General features: G+C 49.1%; 1 protein-coding gene across 3 annotated transcripts in view; it reads left to right on the top strand.

The window, feature by feature from the left end:
• The window catches only part of LOC125714467 (dedicator of cytokinesis protein 4-like), a 99,330-nt gene that overhangs the window by 27,241 nt on the left and 53,027 nt on the right, over nucleotides 1-19,062 (top strand). For all 3 annotated transcript variants that reach the window (XR_007383788.1, XM_048985151.1, XM_048985233.1), the window contains exons 2-12: nucleotides 3,096-3,179; nucleotides 4,134-4,174; nucleotides 4,457-4,512; nucleotides 4,948-5,044; nucleotides 5,180-5,328; nucleotides 6,246-6,330; nucleotides 9,565-9,716; nucleotides 16,125-16,206; nucleotides 16,496-16,556; nucleotides 16,769-16,901; nucleotides 17,628-17,716. Coding sequence is in view for 2 of the 3 variants with exons in the window: in XM_048985151.1 (XP_048841108.1) it covers nucleotides 3,096-3,179; nucleotides 4,134-4,174; nucleotides 4,457-4,512; nucleotides 4,948-5,044; nucleotides 5,180-5,328; nucleotides 6,246-6,330; nucleotides 9,565-9,716; nucleotides 16,125-16,206; nucleotides 16,496-16,556; nucleotides 16,769-16,901; nucleotides 17,628-17,716 (1,029 nt within the window). In the remaining variant the exon portion in view is untranslated. The remainder of the gene's footprint in view (nucleotides 1-3,095; nucleotides 3,180-4,133; nucleotides 4,175-4,456; nucleotides 4,513-4,947; nucleotides 5,045-5,179; nucleotides 5,329-6,245; nucleotides 6,331-9,564; nucleotides 9,717-16,124; nucleotides 16,207-16,495; nucleotides 16,557-16,768; nucleotides 16,902-17,627; nucleotides 17,717-19,062) is intronic.

The raw sequence follows: 19,062 nt of genomic DNA on the forward strand, positions 1-19,062 counted from the left end.
CAGAACGGCAGCAAAAGGTCCAAGTGTAAAGGTGACGCTGTCTGCCTCTTGGCTTTATTTCTGCCATGATGTTAATAGCTTACAGGAGAGTGATGTTCTGAAGAGCAGGAAGGTGCAGTAAGCTAAAGGCCTTGAATCATCTCTCACAGAACACTGCCATCTAATTCTCTCTGGTTTGCAAAAGACTGATGCTTGGTTTTGGGATTGTAAAGACAAGTGAAGCCATGATTAGTGTCATGGATAATCAGCTAAAATATGTGGGGGGGGGGTTCTGTACCTGTCATGAATGTGACAGACGTAGAGGGGCATCTGCAGCCAGAATGAGGTGCCTGTTGATTAGTTTTCAGATCACTCCAGAATGTGCCCACAAAGAATCATGGGAAATATTTCTGCTGTGTATACAAGGCAATGCTGATTGGCTACCAGGGTGCTAAACAGGAATAGCGTGATGTAATGACTGAGAAACAAGAGGATCTGCCAGGATTCGAGAGCGCAAGTCGTCAGCAAAAGGTTGTCGGTTTAAGTGCCACGAGGAGTTCTGCCATGGTGTTCCTGCCGAGGCGGCCCAGTCCCCGGGGGATGATCCCCTTACAGTTCCTGCTGTTTGTTTCTCCTGCTGTGGTCACTGCCTGGGGAGGTAATTTGCAGCTGTATAAGTCTGCGATGGCAGAGATGCCTCCTGAACCTCAGGAATATCTTAGCTTGTCCTGAGCTTAGTGTCCCTGCGCTTGCTGGCTAACGCTTAGCGCTGCAGTTGTTTGCAGGCCCTTCAGGCTGCCGCTGCAGTTGTTTGCAGGCCCTTTGGGCTGCCGCTGCAGTTGTTTGCAGGCCCTTTGGGCTGCCGCTGCAGTTGTTTGCAGGCCCTTTGGGCTGCCGCTGCAGTTGTTTGCAGGCCCTTTGGGCTGCCGCTGCAGTTGTTTGCAGGCCCTTCGGGCTGCCGCTGCAGTTGTTTGCAGGCCCTTTTGGCTGCCGATGCAGTTGTTTGCAGGCCCTTTGGGCTGCCGCTGCAGTTGTTTGCAGGCCCTTTGGGCTGCTTTGAAATGCTAATCGGGGTCCCCAGGGTATGGATGTGGTGCAGAAGAGGGCAGATACAGGGCAACGCTCTGTATTTAATATCACTTAAGCTTTATTAATCGGTTGGATCCTGCTCGCTGATGAGGGTCGATTCTGCCCCTCTTCATTTGTGATGCTGGGCGCATTGAGCAATAAGCCCAGCATGAGGAACATGCTCCTTCAGATAAATAATTCACAGATATATTTGCCGCCGAGGTCAGTAGAGACCCCCTCGTATCACTAGCCATGAATTTGCATGTTAATGATGGTATGAATAGCGTCCGCTGGCGCCTATAGCGCGGTATGGATGTACATGAGGAAGGGTGACCTTTAAGGGGGGGTTTCCGAGTCACTTTCACTACATTGTATGAATTTAATTCTGCCAAATATTTTTGTGTGTTTTGTAAAACTGCAGCATTGTATATTGTGCATTGTTTTCCCTTGTATTGTCTTTTATGTTTTAGCCAAGTGAGGTTCCTAGGTTGTTTATCTAGCAATTAATATGATTGGTGGCTTTGTTTCTTTTCACTTTAAAAGCTCATTGAACAGCTTCTAAGACAAAATCAAAAAGGTCTTGCGGTGTTCAATGTGTTTCAAACGGTTTGTTCATAAGTAAACATGCAGAGCCCAATGCTAAGAAAGAGGGCAGCCAAGCCCTAACTTACTCAGGACTTATTTAATCAGCTTAGCCAGCTCTTCTCACTGCACTTCAGACCTGGTCTGGCTGTCAGAGGCACTGTACAGCTGGCCCTCACTGAACCTCACTTCCCCTATTATTCAATCAGGTCCCTCTTTAGGTCTCTTTGCTGTGCTCTGTAAACATGAGGTCTGTAGGTATCCCTTGATGATGTGACAATAGATAAGACTTCAAGGATCTGGCCTGTCAGAGACGAAGGACTAAGGGAATTCTGCATCGTGCTCCTATCTAAGTCTACAGCTGCCCTCTGTACTGACATTGCCAGGCTGTCTAACAGGGCCGATATGCTGTAAGACTGTTATACTCCAGTACATTTGGGATCCATTGTGGCTTTGTGTTTGGTCTCTGCTTGGAAAACACCATCTTTTTCCCTCTCTTTATCATGCTTAAACCACCCAGGCTGCCACAGCGAATCTCATGCACTTTGTGTGTGTGTGTGTGTGTGTTTGTGTGTGTGTGTGTCTGTCTGTCTGTGTGTGTGCGCGCGCATGCGTGTGTGTCTGTATCTGTGAGGTACATGTCCATGGCTTTGTGCTTCACTTCCTAACTGGCAGGAAAAGAAATTGATTCATTGCACAGCATGACACCTTTCCAGCACCATCACAGACAGCAGCTGGGCACTGGATCGGCAGGAAGGAGATGTGATGCTGTCCGCCGTGAAGCTCCTGCTGAATCATCTCGAGCACAGCAGTTACAGTCTGCTTCCTCTGCCCCACACATCGTGCCGTCTTTCTCTCTGAATCATTCAATCATACCCCATGGCATATGGAACCAGGATGGGAATCTGACGAGGACCCAGATCTTGGGGTGGGGGGTCATGGCCTTCCTGGAGCTCTGGGCACCTGCCTGATTTCTTGTTTGCATTCGTGGCATAATTTTTGAGAGCAGCAGATGGATGATGGGGCGAAAGAAATGTTGTGTGGTGTTTCTCTGCAGACATGTGTGCTCTATCTGAATTGATGCATTACGTTGCTTTGTGATGAATTATGGGTAAATTCCTCAGAAAGCAATATTTAAACGAACACCCTAGTTCTAAAGAAAAAAATAAAATATTTGTTGCACTTTCTCAACAGTGTTCGGATAGATGGTATTCATAGGGGTCCTTATTGAGCTAGTATCGGAAAATTCATCACAGCGACTTAAAGCACTTATGTAAGTCGCTCTGGCTAAGGGCGTCTGCCAAATGCTGTAAATGTAAATGTAAAGAATAATGCTGAAATCAAACAGTAAAGATGATTCAGTACTGTACTTGAGTAGCATGCTAGTGGCCAGTTTGACCTTCTGACTATGGGGCGAGGGTTTGGGGTGTCCAGGTGCTAACAGACATGTCCCTTTCGTGTTTCAGTTCTGGCCAGTTTTCGTGGGACGGGACAGCATGGCCTACCGCTGGAGATTGGAGACACTGTGCAGATCCTGGAGAAGTGTGAAGGTTAACTGCGGCCTCCTCTGCGACATCACACCCATTGCAGACCTGTTACTGCCTGGCAAGCAAACAGCAGCAGTACACTCATGCATCCAGTGCTTAAGTGGTGTTCTGCTTTGCTCAGTGTGACAGACTCTTTTCTGCCAGTGTCCGTTTCATGAATTCATACCTTCTGCACTAACTGTAGTAACTGATTCCACTTACGTAAAAACAGCGATTATTTCTGAACTCTTCCAAGACACCTGGCTCTCAAGGTGTCACATTTGATACAATTTGGATTTTTCTCTCTCCTTGGTCTAAAATACAGGTGTTTACTGCTCAGAGAAGCAGTGCTTTGATTTTATTTGTAATCTCTGGTGTAGACTGTGGTGGGAGGTGTCGACCCAGTCCATCAACGTGAGCTTTTACAGGAGCGCTGTCTTTCCCATCGCTAATGCTAACTCCATCGGCATGCTTCTGATTGGTCGCGTGTTGGCGGGAGGCTGTGAGGCCTGCAGCGGTGGTAATAAATCACAGAGCACGGCGATTTGGCTTCCGCCCCTGTGCCCGCCGGACTGGATTAAGCACTGCGATAACAGACGCTTGACAGCCCTTCCCGTTGGTGCTAAACACTCCAGCAGGGCGTCACGGCGGCCTTCTCTGTCAGGGCCGCTTGGGCTGATACGAACGGAGAAGTGTGAGCACTCTGTGTTTAGGAAACAAACTAGCTGCATATTAGGGCATGGAGAGATGCGACCAGTCAAGGGTAGCAGAAATGGCTGCTCCTGCCCAGAAAGCTTTTATCCACACGGCATCCTTAATATCTGTCACAGCACTTAATGTCACATGCAATTTTGAGGCCTATTTTGTTCCAGGAGAATGTTAACAGAGAGATTAAAGGCTCTGTGAGCCTAGGAGGGCATTTAGGATGCTGTTTAATGCCGTGGTGCCCTGCCCACATTCTCTCTTTGTCCTCCTCAGGCTGGTACAGAGGGTTTATCCTTAAGAACCCAAATGTGAAGGTGGGTATAAGCGGTCTGTTTGTCTGGGGGGGGGGGGGGGGGGTGTTATGGGATGTAGAGCTCTGCTTCATGTATTTCTCCACATAAGGAGATGACCTGTGATACGTAATCTTGTGTGACGCATTTAGATGCAAACATTGGAATGAGCTGTATCCTGTTTTCCGGCTTCTCTCTTGAAATAAACAGTTGCGATTACTTGTGTTTCGTAAGCTCAGTTGTTGAAGCAATATTATTGTAATTTGTTTTTGAGAGGAATAATTAGGCGTTTTAATCTCCACACAGGGAATTTTCCCATCAAGCTACATTCACTTGAAAAATGCTCATATCAAGAATAAAGGGTAAGTAATGGAGCTGTCTGATGAGAAACGTGTTTTGATTGGATGAAAAGCCTCAGGTTTTATTGCGAGATTGTGGCTGTGCTGATTGAAAGAAGATGATAAATAAGGATATAGGAAGAATCAGTAGAGCTTTGTGTTTTTTATTTAACTGGATGTTTTAGTGATGCACCAGAGTAAATACAGGAGTACATGCAAGGGTGGGGCCACAGGGACACTGGCCCCAGCTGAAAGCCGATTGGCCCCTGGAGTGCCTCCTCCCCTGTCATTCAGTGATTCAAAACATGTTATTGGCTAATTATAAGGTTGGCCCCTCTGCATAAAGTATGACCCCTTTTATGCTCCCCAGCTTAAAAGTATTCTGGAGTCGCCCCTGAGTGTATGTTTCAGTGAGTTCTTGGGCCGGTCGGGGTGACCTGTCGCACCGTTGACCCTCAGGCAGTTTGAGACCGTGGTACCGGAAGAGGACCCGGTGATTACGGAGATGACTTCCACACTGAGGGAGTGGGGAACCATGTGGAAGCAGCTCTATGTGGTGAGTGCTGCCCCAAGCTCGCCCAGGCACCTCGTGTTGCTGGCAGGCCTCAGCACTGCTCAGTGTCTGCTGCTCTGTGCTCAGTGGCGTACGCACTGTCTGATTCCTTTGGCTGGCTTCTGCGTCCCTGTGCAGAGGAACGAGGGGGACCTCTTCCACCGACTGTGGCACGTGATGAACGAGGTGCTGGACCTGCGGAGGCAGGTGTTGGTGGGCCACCTGACGCAGGACCGCATGCGGGACGTCAAACAGCACATCACCGCCCGCCTCGACTGGGGCAACGAGTGAGCCTGGCCCCGCCCCTCCCATCTGTCAAAGGACAAAGAAAAATAGGAGATTTGATATGCTTCTACTTGTAGAGCAGCCTGGGAAACCTTTATAAATTACAGATTTACATTTATTTTTATTTAATTTAGTGGGCAGCGTGTGGCTCAGTGGGCTAAGCCTGTGTGCCTGTAATCAGAAGGTCACAGGTTCAAACCCAGCCTCAGCCTGTGTTTCCTTGAGCAAGGCCCTTAACCCCCAGCTCCCTGGGCGCCGCTACGGGTGGCAGCCCTTCGCAGACAACTTCCTCTATGAAAAAAGAGCAAGTTGTGGGAGGCGTAAAAGACAATTTCCCTACGGGGATCAATAAAAGTGTCTATATATTTAGCAGATGCTGTCTCAACGTACGTACATGTGAGGCAGGTGGTACATTACAGACGTACGGCTGGGTATAAGCGTAGCCAGGCCGAGCTTCCAGTTACTGTCCAGCAGCAGTGTAAGCAGTACTGGGGCAGCAGCTACAATGCCGTAGATTTGGGTGTGAATAGTAGAGACATGTCCTTAACAATACTGTGGAAAGTATCATGTGTGTTGGGGGGCGGGGTGGGGGGTTTGGGGCTGGTCCCTACCAAAGTTGAAACCAAACTTGCGCCCTTGAAGAGCTACACAAGATCTTCCAAAGAAGACAAGACAAGAACCTAATAATAAAGTGTAACCTCTGTGATTAAGGATTCCACAGGATTCAGGTTTTGATGACATTATGTGGCATGCAGGATGTCTGCCCACAACGTCGTGGTGCTCGGTTGCCTGGCTTAGGATCGACCAAAGCCAGTCCCTCCATACTATCATCTCCCCAGCATTCTCTCTTAGCAACATACTCAGAGTGGAATGCTTGGGGTTTTGGTCTGGCTGACATCACTGTGCTTCCCTGTGATAGACAGCTGGGCTTGGACCTGGTGCCGAGGAAGGAGTTCAGCATGGTGGACCCTGATGAGATCAGCGTCACGGAGCTGTACAAGCTGGTAGGTGGACCAGTCTGCCGGAGTTGTAGTTAAGAGCAGGGTGGTCTAGCAGAAGCCTATAGACTGACAGCTGGATTTATGGTATGCTAGTAGGCACCATGCTAGTCGTGGTTTTAGCTTGTATGGTGCCCTGGGCAAACCCCCCTTCAGTGACCCCCTCTCCCCTCCTCAAGAAAAATCATGCTTATCTCCCACTCCCCACCCTCCCTGCCAAAAAACATAATTTCACAAGAACTGTTATTTTTATTACGAAATTTAGAACAATACCAATAAATAATGCTAAATTTCAAACATACAGTAAAATCCTGTTATAGTGGACTCGCTTATAACGGAGTATCGTCTATAACAGACGAGGTCCGCTGGTCCCGGCCGTGTACCTTTACGAACATGCAGAAAAAGCATCGGATATAGTGGTCTCGCATATAATGGAATTTCGTTTATAACGGATAAACAATTTGGTCCCCAGGGCCGCTTTTAGCTGTAGTTTTGTTCGGCTATAACGGACATGCAGGCTCCGCCTACAAGGCGTGTGGCATGCCGGTGATATCCAGCGTAGGTTTGTTCGCTATAATGGACATGCTGGCTCCGCCTACAAGGCGTGTGGCATGCCGGTGATATCCAGCAGTAGTTTTGTTCGCTATAACGAACATGCAGGCTCCGCCTACAAGGCGTGTGGCATGCCGGTGATATCCAGCGTAGGTTTGTTCGCTATAATGGACATGCTGGCTCCGCCTACAAGGCGTGTGGCGTGCCGGTGATATCCAGCAGTAGTTTTGTTCGCTATAACGAACATGCAGGCTCCGCCTACAAGGCGTGTGGCGTGCGGGTGATATCCCGCGTAGGTTTGTTCGCTATAACGGACATGCAGGCTCCGCCTACAAGGCGTGTGGCATGCCGGTGATATCCAGCGTAGGTTTGTTCGCTATAATGGACATGCTGGCTCCGCCTACAAGGCGTGTGGCGTGCCGGTGATATCCAGCAGTAGTTTTGTTCGCTATAACGAACATGCAGGCTCCGCCTACAAGGCGTGTGGCGTGCGGGTGATATCCAGCGTAGGTTTGTTCGCTATAACGGACATGCTGGCTCCGCCTACAAGGCGTGTGGTGTGCTGGTGATATCCAGTGGTAGTTTTGTTCACTATAATGTTTGCTAATCTGGAGATTGAGTTGGATTACTATATGTACAATATAATAATCTATACCACAAGTGTGTCCGCTGGGGTGTGGCATGAGTAAATGGTGTCCTGTAGTTGTGTTCAGGGCATACAGCAACTCTGGATATAATGGACTTTGGATATAATGGACTGTTTTGACAGGTCCCTTGAAGTCCGCTATGACAAGATTTTACTGAATTTTAGTAATTCCATTAGCACTGCACAAAGTTAGAGGTGCGTTATTTGATAGATGCCCCGCTCCCCTTCCACGGGCTCCCAATATCATGAACTGAGTGGTATTGAGTTCCGTCCCCGTCCCCCTCCACATCTGGGACTTCTGAGTGGTAACCTGTCTGGCTCACAAACAAAATCAGGGTGCCTCCCCCAACAAGGTTAATGACCCACATGGTGACATGATATCATTTACAAAATGTGCAAATGAGCGATAGAAAATCCAATTGTGCAAATATCACAATTGATTTTTGTGTGTGTGTGGGTTCCCTGTGCCACACCATGTCATGTTTATGCCCATGTCGCCCACACCCAAATCTGCCAGTCTTAGTAGGTTGATGACCTGTAAAGACTAAAAGTATGGGGCAGAATTACAAAGACTTTCATGATGAGTCGATAAAACTGTAGAAAATAGCATAAATGTCACAGTGTGCGAATGCAGTAGGATCAGTGAACCAAGAAGACTGATGGGTTGTTGAGTGCCATGAAATCATGAACGCTAGCAGGTTCCTGGGATAAATGTCACAGGACCATGAAGGTTGGCAGGCTGGTGAATATGGCAGAACCACAAAGGTGGACAGGTTCAGCAGAGAAGGAACACAGAGCCAAGAGGGCCAGCAGGTGCGGCAGATAAACACCGGAGCGGCAGGCAAAGGGTGGCCGCATCGCCGCCGTCCATTCATACGCCATCTATTTCCATAGCAACCGCAGTGACTAACACTGTGCCGTTCCCAGTGCTTTTCTCACTGGCGTCACTGAGGAACTACAGCTCTATTCTGCAAACAAAGGAGCTCGAGATGAAAGTGTTATGCAGCCAGCCTGCAATATGGATCCTAAGATGAGAGTAATTAGGGAGAAGGGGGATGAGGCAGAGGAAACGATCGCGTTCGAATGTGGCAGCTCACACTGCAAAGGAAGATATTTTCTGCCATGTGACTTTATTTGCTCTTGCCAATGACATTCATCTCAATTGAAATGTCATGAGCAGCTCAATTTTTCTTTCTTTTTTTGCTTAGCTGTTGTATATATTTTTAGCGTTGGGCCCACCCTTCGTTCCATAATGGCACGGAGTGAATGTGTCATCATTTAAACAATAGCTGCCCCGCAGTGCGCAGTGCAAGCCCGAGGGAGTGGGAATGAAGCTCTGCCTGTTGTGGGTCATCATTTTCAGCTGCCAGTGATGGATACCTGGGCCAGAAATCCTGTCTGTATGGGACGGCCTGTAATGACATCTGTGGTGGCGTAGGGGGGACAGCCCTGAGTCCGGGATCCTGCAGATGGTCCGTGACAGGCGTGCGGACCGGGCCGAGCTGCGGGTTGCCTGGGAGGGAATCCCAGAAACGATGCCTGCTTATCATAGTTCGACACTGGTGCTTGGCCCCACTGCCGTGAAGAAGCACAGCCCATGCCCCCCCCCCCCCCCCCCCCCCCCGGCCAACCCCCCATCACCTAAGGGGAACTGGGGAGGGATCATTTCACCCCCATGGGGACTGTGTGGAGGGATGTCCTGTCATAGCTGTGCGTACCCGGCAGTGGTGCTTGGTGGGGGTTTGCTCTCCAGCGGGAGGGGGTGGGGGGGCTGCAATGCAGGGGGGGGGCACTGAGACTCCGTGAACAGCTTGTCAGGGTCACCCGTCACTGGTACAGTGACAGCCAGAATGGGTCATTAGACAGATGTCAAGCTAGGCCCTCGCTCAGGAGGCAACGCGGATAAGTAATAAGCGAGCATCCACCCTTTGGTTCTGCTGCGACCCCCGTGGACCCCCCCGCGCCCCCACTGATTTATGAGAAGTTGCAGTGTGCTCACTGGGCCTGCTGCCGCCCTCTGCCTGTCTCCTGCCGAGAAACAGATGGAGCAGCGGCATCGCAGGAAGGAGGCACCGACCCCGCCCACTGTGCACCACTTGCTCGTCCAGGTGAAGAGTCTGGTGAGCTGCAGCCTTGCAGAGGAGCTGCAGGTCTGCTTCAGCATCTACGACAGCAGGGACGGCCGGCCTCTCAGGTAGCGGCAGCCGGGGATCCTCCATCATGCACACGGCAACTCCAGCCGCTAATCAGCATAGTTAATTAGTTATATTTACATTTTTATTTAGACAGTATATATGTTCCATGACTATATCTAATATTTTACTTCAGTGATTGGTGGAAATTAATTGAGAAAATTACTGCATGTGGTCAATTAGTAATGGGCCCAACCAGGTCAAGATACCTGAGCTGAAATGAATTCCCCAGGTGCCGTGGCTTCCTGTGAGCTGACTTTGAGACCCCTGCTTGAAGCTTTTTCTTCTGCCTCCTGCCCCTGCCTTTATATGTGTGGTAGAGCCAGTTTTGACGGATAATGATCTCCTTCTGACCTTCTGATCATTGCCACCCCTGTAGCACCAGGAGCTGCTTCAGGCCACCCTGGACAGCGTCAGTCACAATACTTTCTTTGACCCTTGGCCTACAAACAGCCAAAGCTCATGCTACCTTCTCTTCCATGCTGGAAAAAGGTGCCACGTGTCTTTCTCTAATGTAAAGGCACTCGCTTCCTGTCATCGCATTAGGCGAAATGCAGTGTCATTCAAACTGCAGCCAGTGGGACAATAAGTTACGTTTCCATTGGGTACCTTTCCAATTTGCACGTTCTAAGAACATAAGAAATTTACAAAGGAGAGGAGGCCATTCGGCCCATCAAGCTCGTTTGGGGAGAACTTAACTAATAGGTTAGAGTTGTTAAAATCTTATCTAGCTCTGATTTAAAGGAACCCAGGGTTTTAACTTGCGCTACACTAGCAGGAAGACTAGTCCATACTCAACATACTGTGTAAAGAAGTGCTTCCTCAGATTCATTTTAAAATGTTCTCCTGCTAATTTCCACCTATGGCCACGAGTTCTGGTATTTAAACTAATATTAAAGTAGCTATTTGGCTGAACAGCATCCAGACCTGTTAGAATCTTATATACCTGGATCATGTCCCACCTTAGTCTTCTTTGCTCGAGGCTGAACAGATTCAGCTCAGCTAACCTCTCCTTATAAGACATTCCTCTAAGACCAGGAATCATTCTCGTAGCCCTACGTTGAACCTTTTCCAAGGCAGCAATGTCCTTCTTAAGGTATGGTGACCAATTTTGTGATCAATTTCTCTTGTAGCTTCCTCAAAAAACTCAAGTAAATTCGTTAAACAGGATCTACCTCTCCTAAATCCACGTTGGCTGTCCCTCAGAATGTTATTTGCATCCAGGTAATCTACCAGAATTATAGCTTCCATTATTTTTCCAGTAATGCTAGTTAAACCAATTTGGCCTATAGTTTGCTGGGTTGCTTCTATCCTCTTTTTTGAATATGGGTGTTATATTAGCATATTAGAAGGTACCACACCAGCAGATAACGATTTCTGGAATTATAAAGTTAAAGGTTGGCTAAGAATATCCCTAATCTCTTTTAAAACTGTAGGTAAGATGCCATCAGGGCCCTGCGATTTATTTATTTTGAGCTTAGCTCGGCTTTGTACCACATCGGCCTCAGTTATACTTATATTGGTCAAAAACGATGCTGTATTTAAACTAAATGGTGGTAAGTTACTCATGTTCTCTACTGTGAACACCCGTGTAAAATAATCATTAAACTCATTTACTATATCAATTTCATTTTCAATTATGAGGCCCTTACTATCCTGCGGATTGGTGATTTCAGCTTTTAGAGCTTTTTTGGAGTTAAAATATTGGAAGAAACTTTTACTGTCATCCTTAGCCTCCAATGCTATTTTTCTTTCGACATTCCTCTTAGAGAGTCTACTGTTGTTTTTTAACTCAAACTGTAGACTTAGGTACTCCTGCTTAGTTTTTAATTCATTAGTTAATTTCTATTTGTGGAAGAGAGCCCTTTTCCACCTGACTTTTTTCTGATCTATGCTAATGAGGAAATGTTTATGTGTATCGACTCAGTTTGAGGTAATTAGGTTGTCACAGCTATAATACATTTAAACAGCAGTATGCACTCTAAAGTTCAGGGAATATATCCCTGTTTGTAGAGGGTACAGGCTGAACTGCTCATTATCTGGGGTTGTTGTTGCACTTTTATGTGTTTATGTTTCTGAGCACATTTACCAATTACCCCATACACAGCAAAACAGATGTATAATGATATGGAAATATTGAGGAATGCTACTGTTCACCTTAAAACAAATCCTCCCTATTACCCACAGGCATGTGAGAATGCGATGATGATGATGGTGATGATGATAGTGTAATTTCCAGGCAGCTGTTAAATGTCCCCCCACCAAAGACGCATGGGAGATGTTTCGCTCTCCTTTTGTGCCGTTTGTGCAGCCTCATCAGCGGAGTTCATTTTCATTTTTCCTTCCTGGTGGGTGTCCACATTTCCTCCTTTTTTTGTCTATGGAAAGCCAGGGGCTCCGACGATGCCTTTTCCCTCCGGCTGGGGCCATTGCTAATTAATCATGGGCACTTTCCTCTCCGACCAGCTTTTAATCTACTGCCGCCATCACCCATATCTTAAATTAAATTCTGAGTAAAAATAGCAGCTCGCTTTTGCCTGTCAGCTGGAGCAGTGTCACTGGGCTTTCAGCCCAATTTTGTTGTACATACAGAGTTTCGTTGTACTTGCACAATGACAATAAAGATATTCTACTCCTGAGAGGTGAACGATCTTGCCATGCTCTCTGTCATATCCCAGGCCCTGACCAGGGCTCGCGGTGAGGGGAAGCTGACACTTGTATGAGGAGCTAATGTGGGTAGTATTCTGTCTCGGTTCTCTGGCAGAAATAAGCCTCCCCAGAGCTCACCCATTAGCCAGAGCCTTCAGGCCGCATTTGGAATGCCTTTTGAGCACCACTGCTTTTGTTGCCCCTTTTAAATGTCACCAGGTTTTGATCTATTGTTCTTGTCTCCCACTCAAATGAATAACAAGCAAGCGGGCATGAAAACGGAGAGTGGGAGGTACAGTGTGGGGGCAGCAAGCGCCTGCTCTGGGTTCATAATTTAACCTTTAATTAACCAACCTCAAACACAGAGGGAAGCAAGCAGACACGTCCGAGACTCAGAGTATTTTATTGCCCATAGTTACAAATGTTGAGCCATACCCAGCAGCTAACAGTAAATGCAATAAATGAATAAGTAATAAACTGACATTAGATGCAGAAACAAGCAGTACTTAGACATTACACTCTGTATTAAGAAGATGTGCAGGGATGACCATGGAGTCCGGGGGTAGCTGATGCTGATGTGGTTGCTTGGGGGAGAAATCTGCTCTGGAAACTGCTCAGCAGTGTTCAGATGCTGTGAATACTCGAGCTAGACTTTGGGGGTAGAAGGATTCATGGTCAAGGTTTGGGTACCAGAGTGTACTTTGTGTTTTGATGTGATAGTGGACAAGGGATGCCGGTTTGGTATTTATGACCTTCTGGGCAGGTCTGGTCTTCCTGTCCTGAGCCATATCACACTGATCCTGCTAGTGAAGGCACTTTGAGCAGTATAGTGCGAATGTGGCCAGCCTTGCTCTCCCCGGTCAGGGCACTTTGAGCGGTATAGTGCGAATGCGGCCGGCCTTGCTCTCCCCGGTCAGGGCACTTTGAGCGGTATAGTGCGAATGTGGCCGGCCTTGCTCTCCCAGGTGAGGGCACTTTCAGCGGTATAGTGCGAATGCGGCCGGCCTTGCTCTCCCCGGTCAGGGCACTTTGAGCGGTATAGTGCGAATGCGGCCGGCCTTGCTCTCCCCGGTCAGGGCACTTTGAGCGGTATAGTGCGAATGCGGCCGGCCTTGCTCTCCCAGGTGAGGGCACTTTCAGCGGTATAGTGCGAATGCGGCCGGCCTTGCTCTCCCCGGTCAGGGCACTTTGAGCGGTATAGTGCGAATGCGGTCGGCCTTGCTCTCCCCGGTCAGGGCACTTTGAGCGGTATAGTGCGAATGCGGCCGGCCTTGCTCTCCCCGGTCAGGGCACTTTGAGCGGTATAGTGCGAATGCGGCCGGCCTTGCTCTCCCCGGTCAGGGCACTTTGAGCGGTATAGTGCGAATGCGGCCGGCCTTGCTCTCCCCGGTCAGGGCACTTTGAGCGGTATAGTGCGAATGCGGCCGGCCTTGCTCTCCCAGATGAGGGCACTTTGAGTGGTATAGTGCGAATGCGGCCGGCCTTGCTCTCCCCGGTCAGGGCACTTTGAGCGGTATAGTGCGAATGCGGCCGGCCTTGCTCTCCCCGGTCAGGGCACTTTGAGCGGTATAGTGCGAATGCGGCCGGCCTTGCTCTCCCCGGTCAGGGCACTTTGAGCGGTATAGTGCGAATGTGGCCAGCCTTGCTCTCCCAGATGAGGGCACTTTGAGCGGTATAGTGCGAATGTGGCCAGCCTTGCTCTCCCCGGTCAGGGCACTTTGAGCAGTATAGTGCGAATGTGGCCAGCCTTGCTCTCCCCGGTCAGGGCACTTTGAGCGGTATAGTGCGAATGTGGCCAGCCTTGCTCTCCCCGGTCAGGGCACTTTGAGCGGTATAGTGCGAATGTGGCCAGCCTTGCTCTCCCCGGTCAGGGCACTTTGAGCGGTATAGTGCGAATTTAGCCAGCCTTGCTCTCCCTGGTATGGGCACTTTGAGCGGTATAGTGCGAATGTGGCTGGCCTTGCTCTCCCCGGTATGGGCACTTTGAGTGGTATAGTGCGAATGTGGCCAGCCTTGCTCTCCCCGGTATGGGCACTTTGAGCGGTATAGTGCGAATTTAGCCGGCCTTGCTCTCCCCGGTATGGGCACTTTGAGCGGTATAGTGCGAATGCGGCCGGCCTTGATCTCCCCGGTATGGGCACTTTGAGCGGTATAGTGCGAATTTAGCCGGCCTTGCTCTCCCCGGTATGGGCACTTTGAGCGGTATAGTGCGAATTTAGCCAGCCTTGCTCTCCCCGGTATGGGCACTTTGAGCGGTATAGTGCGAATGTGGCCAGCCTTGCTCTCCCCGGTATGGGCACTTTGAGTGGTATAGTGCGAATGTGGCCGGCCTTGCTCTCCCCGGTATGGGCACTTTGAGCGGTATAGTGCGAATGCGGCCGGCCTTGATCTCCCCGGTATGGGCACTTTGAGCGGTATAGTGCGAATTTAGCCGGCCTTGCTCTCCCCGGTATGGGCACTTTGAGCGGTATAGTGCGAATTTAGCCAGCCTTGCTCTCCCCGGTATGGGCACTTTGAGCGGTATAGTGTGAATGTGGCCAGCCTTGCTCTCCCCGGTATGGGCACTTTGAGCGGTATAGTGCGAATGTGGCCAGCCTTGCTCTCCCCGGTATGGGCACTTTGAGCGGTATAGTGCGAATGTGGCCAGCCTTGCTCTCCCCGGTATGGGCACTTTGAGCGGTATAGTGCGAATGCGGTCGGCCTTGCTCTCCCCGGTATGGGCACTTTGAGCGGTATAGTGCGAATTTAGCCGGCCTTGCTCTCCCCGGTATGGGCACTTTGAGTGGTATAGTGCGAATTTGGCCGGCCTTCCTCTCCCCGGTCAGGGCACTTTGAGCGGTATAGTGCGAATGCAGCCAGTCTTGCTCTCCCCGGTCAGGGCACTTTGAGCGGTATAGTGCGAATTTGGCCGGCCTTGCTCTCCCAGGTGAGGGCACTTTCAGTGGTATAGTGTGAATGCGGCCGGCCTTGCTCTCCCCGGTCAGGGCACTTTGAGCGGTATAGTGCGAATATAGCCTAAGGTCACTGACAGTTTCCACTGCAGATCTGTGATGATGGGCAAAATGCTTGTGTGAAAGCGAGTTTGTTATTTACATATAGAGATGCGTGGTTCCTGTAGGGATAACATCCGTGAAAAACAAAATCAAAAATGCCGACTTTTCTGCATTGCTGTATTTTTCCCCTTTTTTTGGCTTTGTCCCTGTTGCGTGGATAACCTTCGTGTTACATTTAGAGCATCAACAAAGCGCCACTCACTCGCTTCCATCTTCACCCCTCGGGGTCCCATCGCCTCTCCTCTGTTTCCATAACTACATGCGCAGCTACATCACATCTCCGAATTTCTTGTCCCCCCTCCCCATTTTTCCAAATTGTGTTCACTGCATCTTTACATCTGTGTTCAAAACGAACCCTCAGGAATCTGAGATAACGAATGCAGAGGCTCCCATGAATATTTCATCGTTTGAGGACATTAAAATGTAATTTTTTCCCACTGTCGGGTGCATTGTATTCCATCGTTTTTTCACCATTTGCTTTAAATTATTCAGCCTCAGCAAGCGTCCTCTAGGGTCTCCTGATAATCACCAGGGCTGCCCCTCATGGTCCCCACTAGTTAATTAATGGACAATAAAGCTCGGCAGTGGCTGAACCAAGGCACTGATAAGAACTCCTGAATGCGATCCACAGGCTGGCTCCTCATCCGTGTCGGTCTGGCTGGATCCCCACTGTGTAACTGCCATATCTTTTCCATCCCTGTTTTCCAGTGAAAGGTTTTTTGTTAGGCTGAATAAACATGGGATGCCGAAATCGCCAGAAAGAGCAGAACGCCAGTGTACCCTTTTCACGGTAAGTGTCCACCTGTGGTTGCATGCCGGATATTCCAACCTTTTGTGTCCCTCTCTTTGTCTGTGGACACAGGGATCCTCCATTAGCTTAGCCTGTGGTGGCTGTGTGCTCATCCTGGGATTTTCCCTTTCCTGTGCCAGCTTTCAGTTACTCTTGGAATAACCCTGTAAAAACACCTGCAATAAGCAGAATAATGCCTGGTCTTTACCTGGTATCCGCGTGGTGCTATAAAGGATAAAAAATGGCAATAATTGTTAATATGAAGTAAATGGCTGTTGTTTTTCACCAGGATTTGGGCAGCGGTGATCTGCGGAAAGATGTATATATCGTGGCTCACATTATAAGAATAGGTAAGACCTTTGAACCCACGACCCTGAATTTGAGTCATTATACTGCTAGAAGCAGCATAATGCGGCTTGAGTAGATAAATCAGCCAGTGAGGTCACTGCAGGTGTTGTAGTGTGTGTGGGATGTGTGTTTAAAGGGCTGGCCTCTTCTCTTCCTCCTCCTCATCCTCCTCCACCTCTTTCTCATCCTCTCTCTCCTCCTCCTCCTCCTCCAGGGCGCATGGGAGCGGGAGAGAAGAAGAATGTCTCCAGTGTGCAGTACCGAAGACCCTTTGGCTGTGCTGTTATCTGCATCGCAGACCTCCTCACGGCTGACTCCAGGGACGATCACAACCTCAAGGTCTACACGTGAGTCCCCAGCACTGGGGGGCCGGGGAGCATTAGCCAGGAACAACCAAAGTGTTATAGGTTTGAGAACAAAGGTTTGAGCTTTAGTGGTTTAGTTACAGTAGGTAATGATATATCATCATTGGGGGCGGGTGGGTGCTGTGTAATCGAGTTCTGCGATCAGCCACCACTCATGTGCTGTTTGGATGGGTTTGGTGCTGTGACTGGGTATATTCACTGGCGGTGTCACAGCTGAAAGCTGATTACCCACCAGGAGTGCCCCCCCCCCTTTTACTTACCACTTCAAAGGATGTCATCGGTTAATGATGATTGGCCCCTTTGTATGACTTATATGGCCCATCTCATGCCCCCCACGTTAATAATAGTAATAATAATAATAACACTAATAATAATTGATATTTTTATTAATTCTTGTGGGGAATTCTCTTTACTCCTCCCCCACCCTGCTCTCTGTAGGTGAGAGCCAGCTGGCCGCAAAGGGCAGCCACCCGTAGCAGCACCCTGGGATCTGGGGGTTAAGGGCCCTAGAATCGGTTATGGTGAAAGACTGACAATTTATCTTTGACTTCCTGAAGACAGACACTTGCTCTGATCTCCTGAATGCGTTTTCCTGAATCCTTTCTGTCACAAACTGAAGGCTTTAGGGAGAGACCCAAGGCCCATCAAAGGTTATGAAGAAAACCGTTATTATTATTATTATTTATTATTTTACCTTTTTTAACACAGCTGTAACACAGAGAGCGAGTGGTACCAGATACACGACAACATCATCCGCAAAACGAGCTCCAGGTACAGCCTGCTGGGCTCCAGCACGGGTAAGGGAATCCCACGTTCCGCTCCGAGTAACTAGAGATCCTGAAGTCATGAGCGTAGGGAAGCCGCCTGGGTTTCTGTGTCTCGGGTCTGCTGATTAAGCTGATTGATGGTGTGAAACACATTCACAGTACATGTGTGAACGAGTGCATGTGAGGTGTGAACGAGTGCATGTGAGATGTGCACATGACGTGTGAAGGAGCCGTGAGCTCTGTGGGTGTGTGAAGGAGCTGCTCCATGCAGGGATGGATGCTTGCAGCAGGAACACCCACCCAGCTAGAGGTCTCTGAGGGCCCACAGCCTGATGGTAAGATCCCAGCACCTCACTTAGAAACAGCCTCCCTGCAGAATCACGTCGAACACAGTTTCTAATAATATTTCAGCCTGTCACCTCATATCGCATAGATGGCACGTTCTTAATTGCAGACCTCATATCGCATAGATGGCACGTTCGTAATCGCCGACCTCATATCGCATAGATGGCACGTTCTTAATCGCCGACCTCATATTGCATAGATGGCACGTTTTTAATTGCAGACATTTCGGTGTCACACATTCCCAGAATTGAAATGCATGCAAACTGACACTTCATACCACCATCCTGCGTCACATCGTTACTCGACAAGCCCATGTGGGCTCAGAACATGAGAGAACATGCGTGATCTTTCGCATCGCGGTAGTCGGATGAGCAGCACGGCTAGAAACCTCAGAAATTAAGACACATTATCTCTGATAAATGCAATTTGTTCTAGCAGACTGAAAATTTCATGACCTTGTTTGCATATCAATACATTTATCAGATTCATTTCAGTTCTTTTTTTTGGGCTCCTCGCTCTAGTTCAGGGTGCTCCAGGACGCCAGGGAAGATCTGAAATTCCGTGCCACACTCTGCTGACTTTAAATAAGGAGTCGTGTATTCATAACCCACAGACAGAGACCTCTGGGCTGCAGGGACGCATTAATAGTCGCAATGACGGCGGAGATGGGGGGAGGGGCTGGCCACATGCCGACTTGGGAGACACCGAAGCCCCGGGTGTCAGCTTGTACTCATATCCAGCAGATTTTATGGTACGTGCTGGTAAGGGCTGGGAATCCGGCTGCCCCCTGCCTTCCCTAGGGAGGCGACCAGGGCAAACTTAAGAGCACAGGTGCACGCGGGTCTGGAGAGGAGAGAACAGCTTTGGCCCTTGGATGGTGATGAAAGCTGGAGAAATGGCAAGATGTTGTCCAGCTTTGGCTTGAAAACGCATCGAATCGCAGCGCCAGACTGGCTCCAAGGAGCAGCACGTGTGTGTGTGTGTGTGTGTGTGTGTGTATGTGTGTGAGCGGGTATACCTTACTTTGTGGG

The sequence above is a fragment of the Brienomyrus brachyistius genome, chromosome 1 (genome assembly GCF_023856365.1).
Source record: "Brienomyrus brachyistius isolate T26 chromosome 1, BBRACH_0.4, whole genome shotgun sequence".
In the NCBI taxonomy this organism is placed as follows: Eukaryota; Metazoa; Chordata; class Actinopteri; order Osteoglossiformes; family Mormyridae; genus Brienomyrus; species Brienomyrus brachyistius.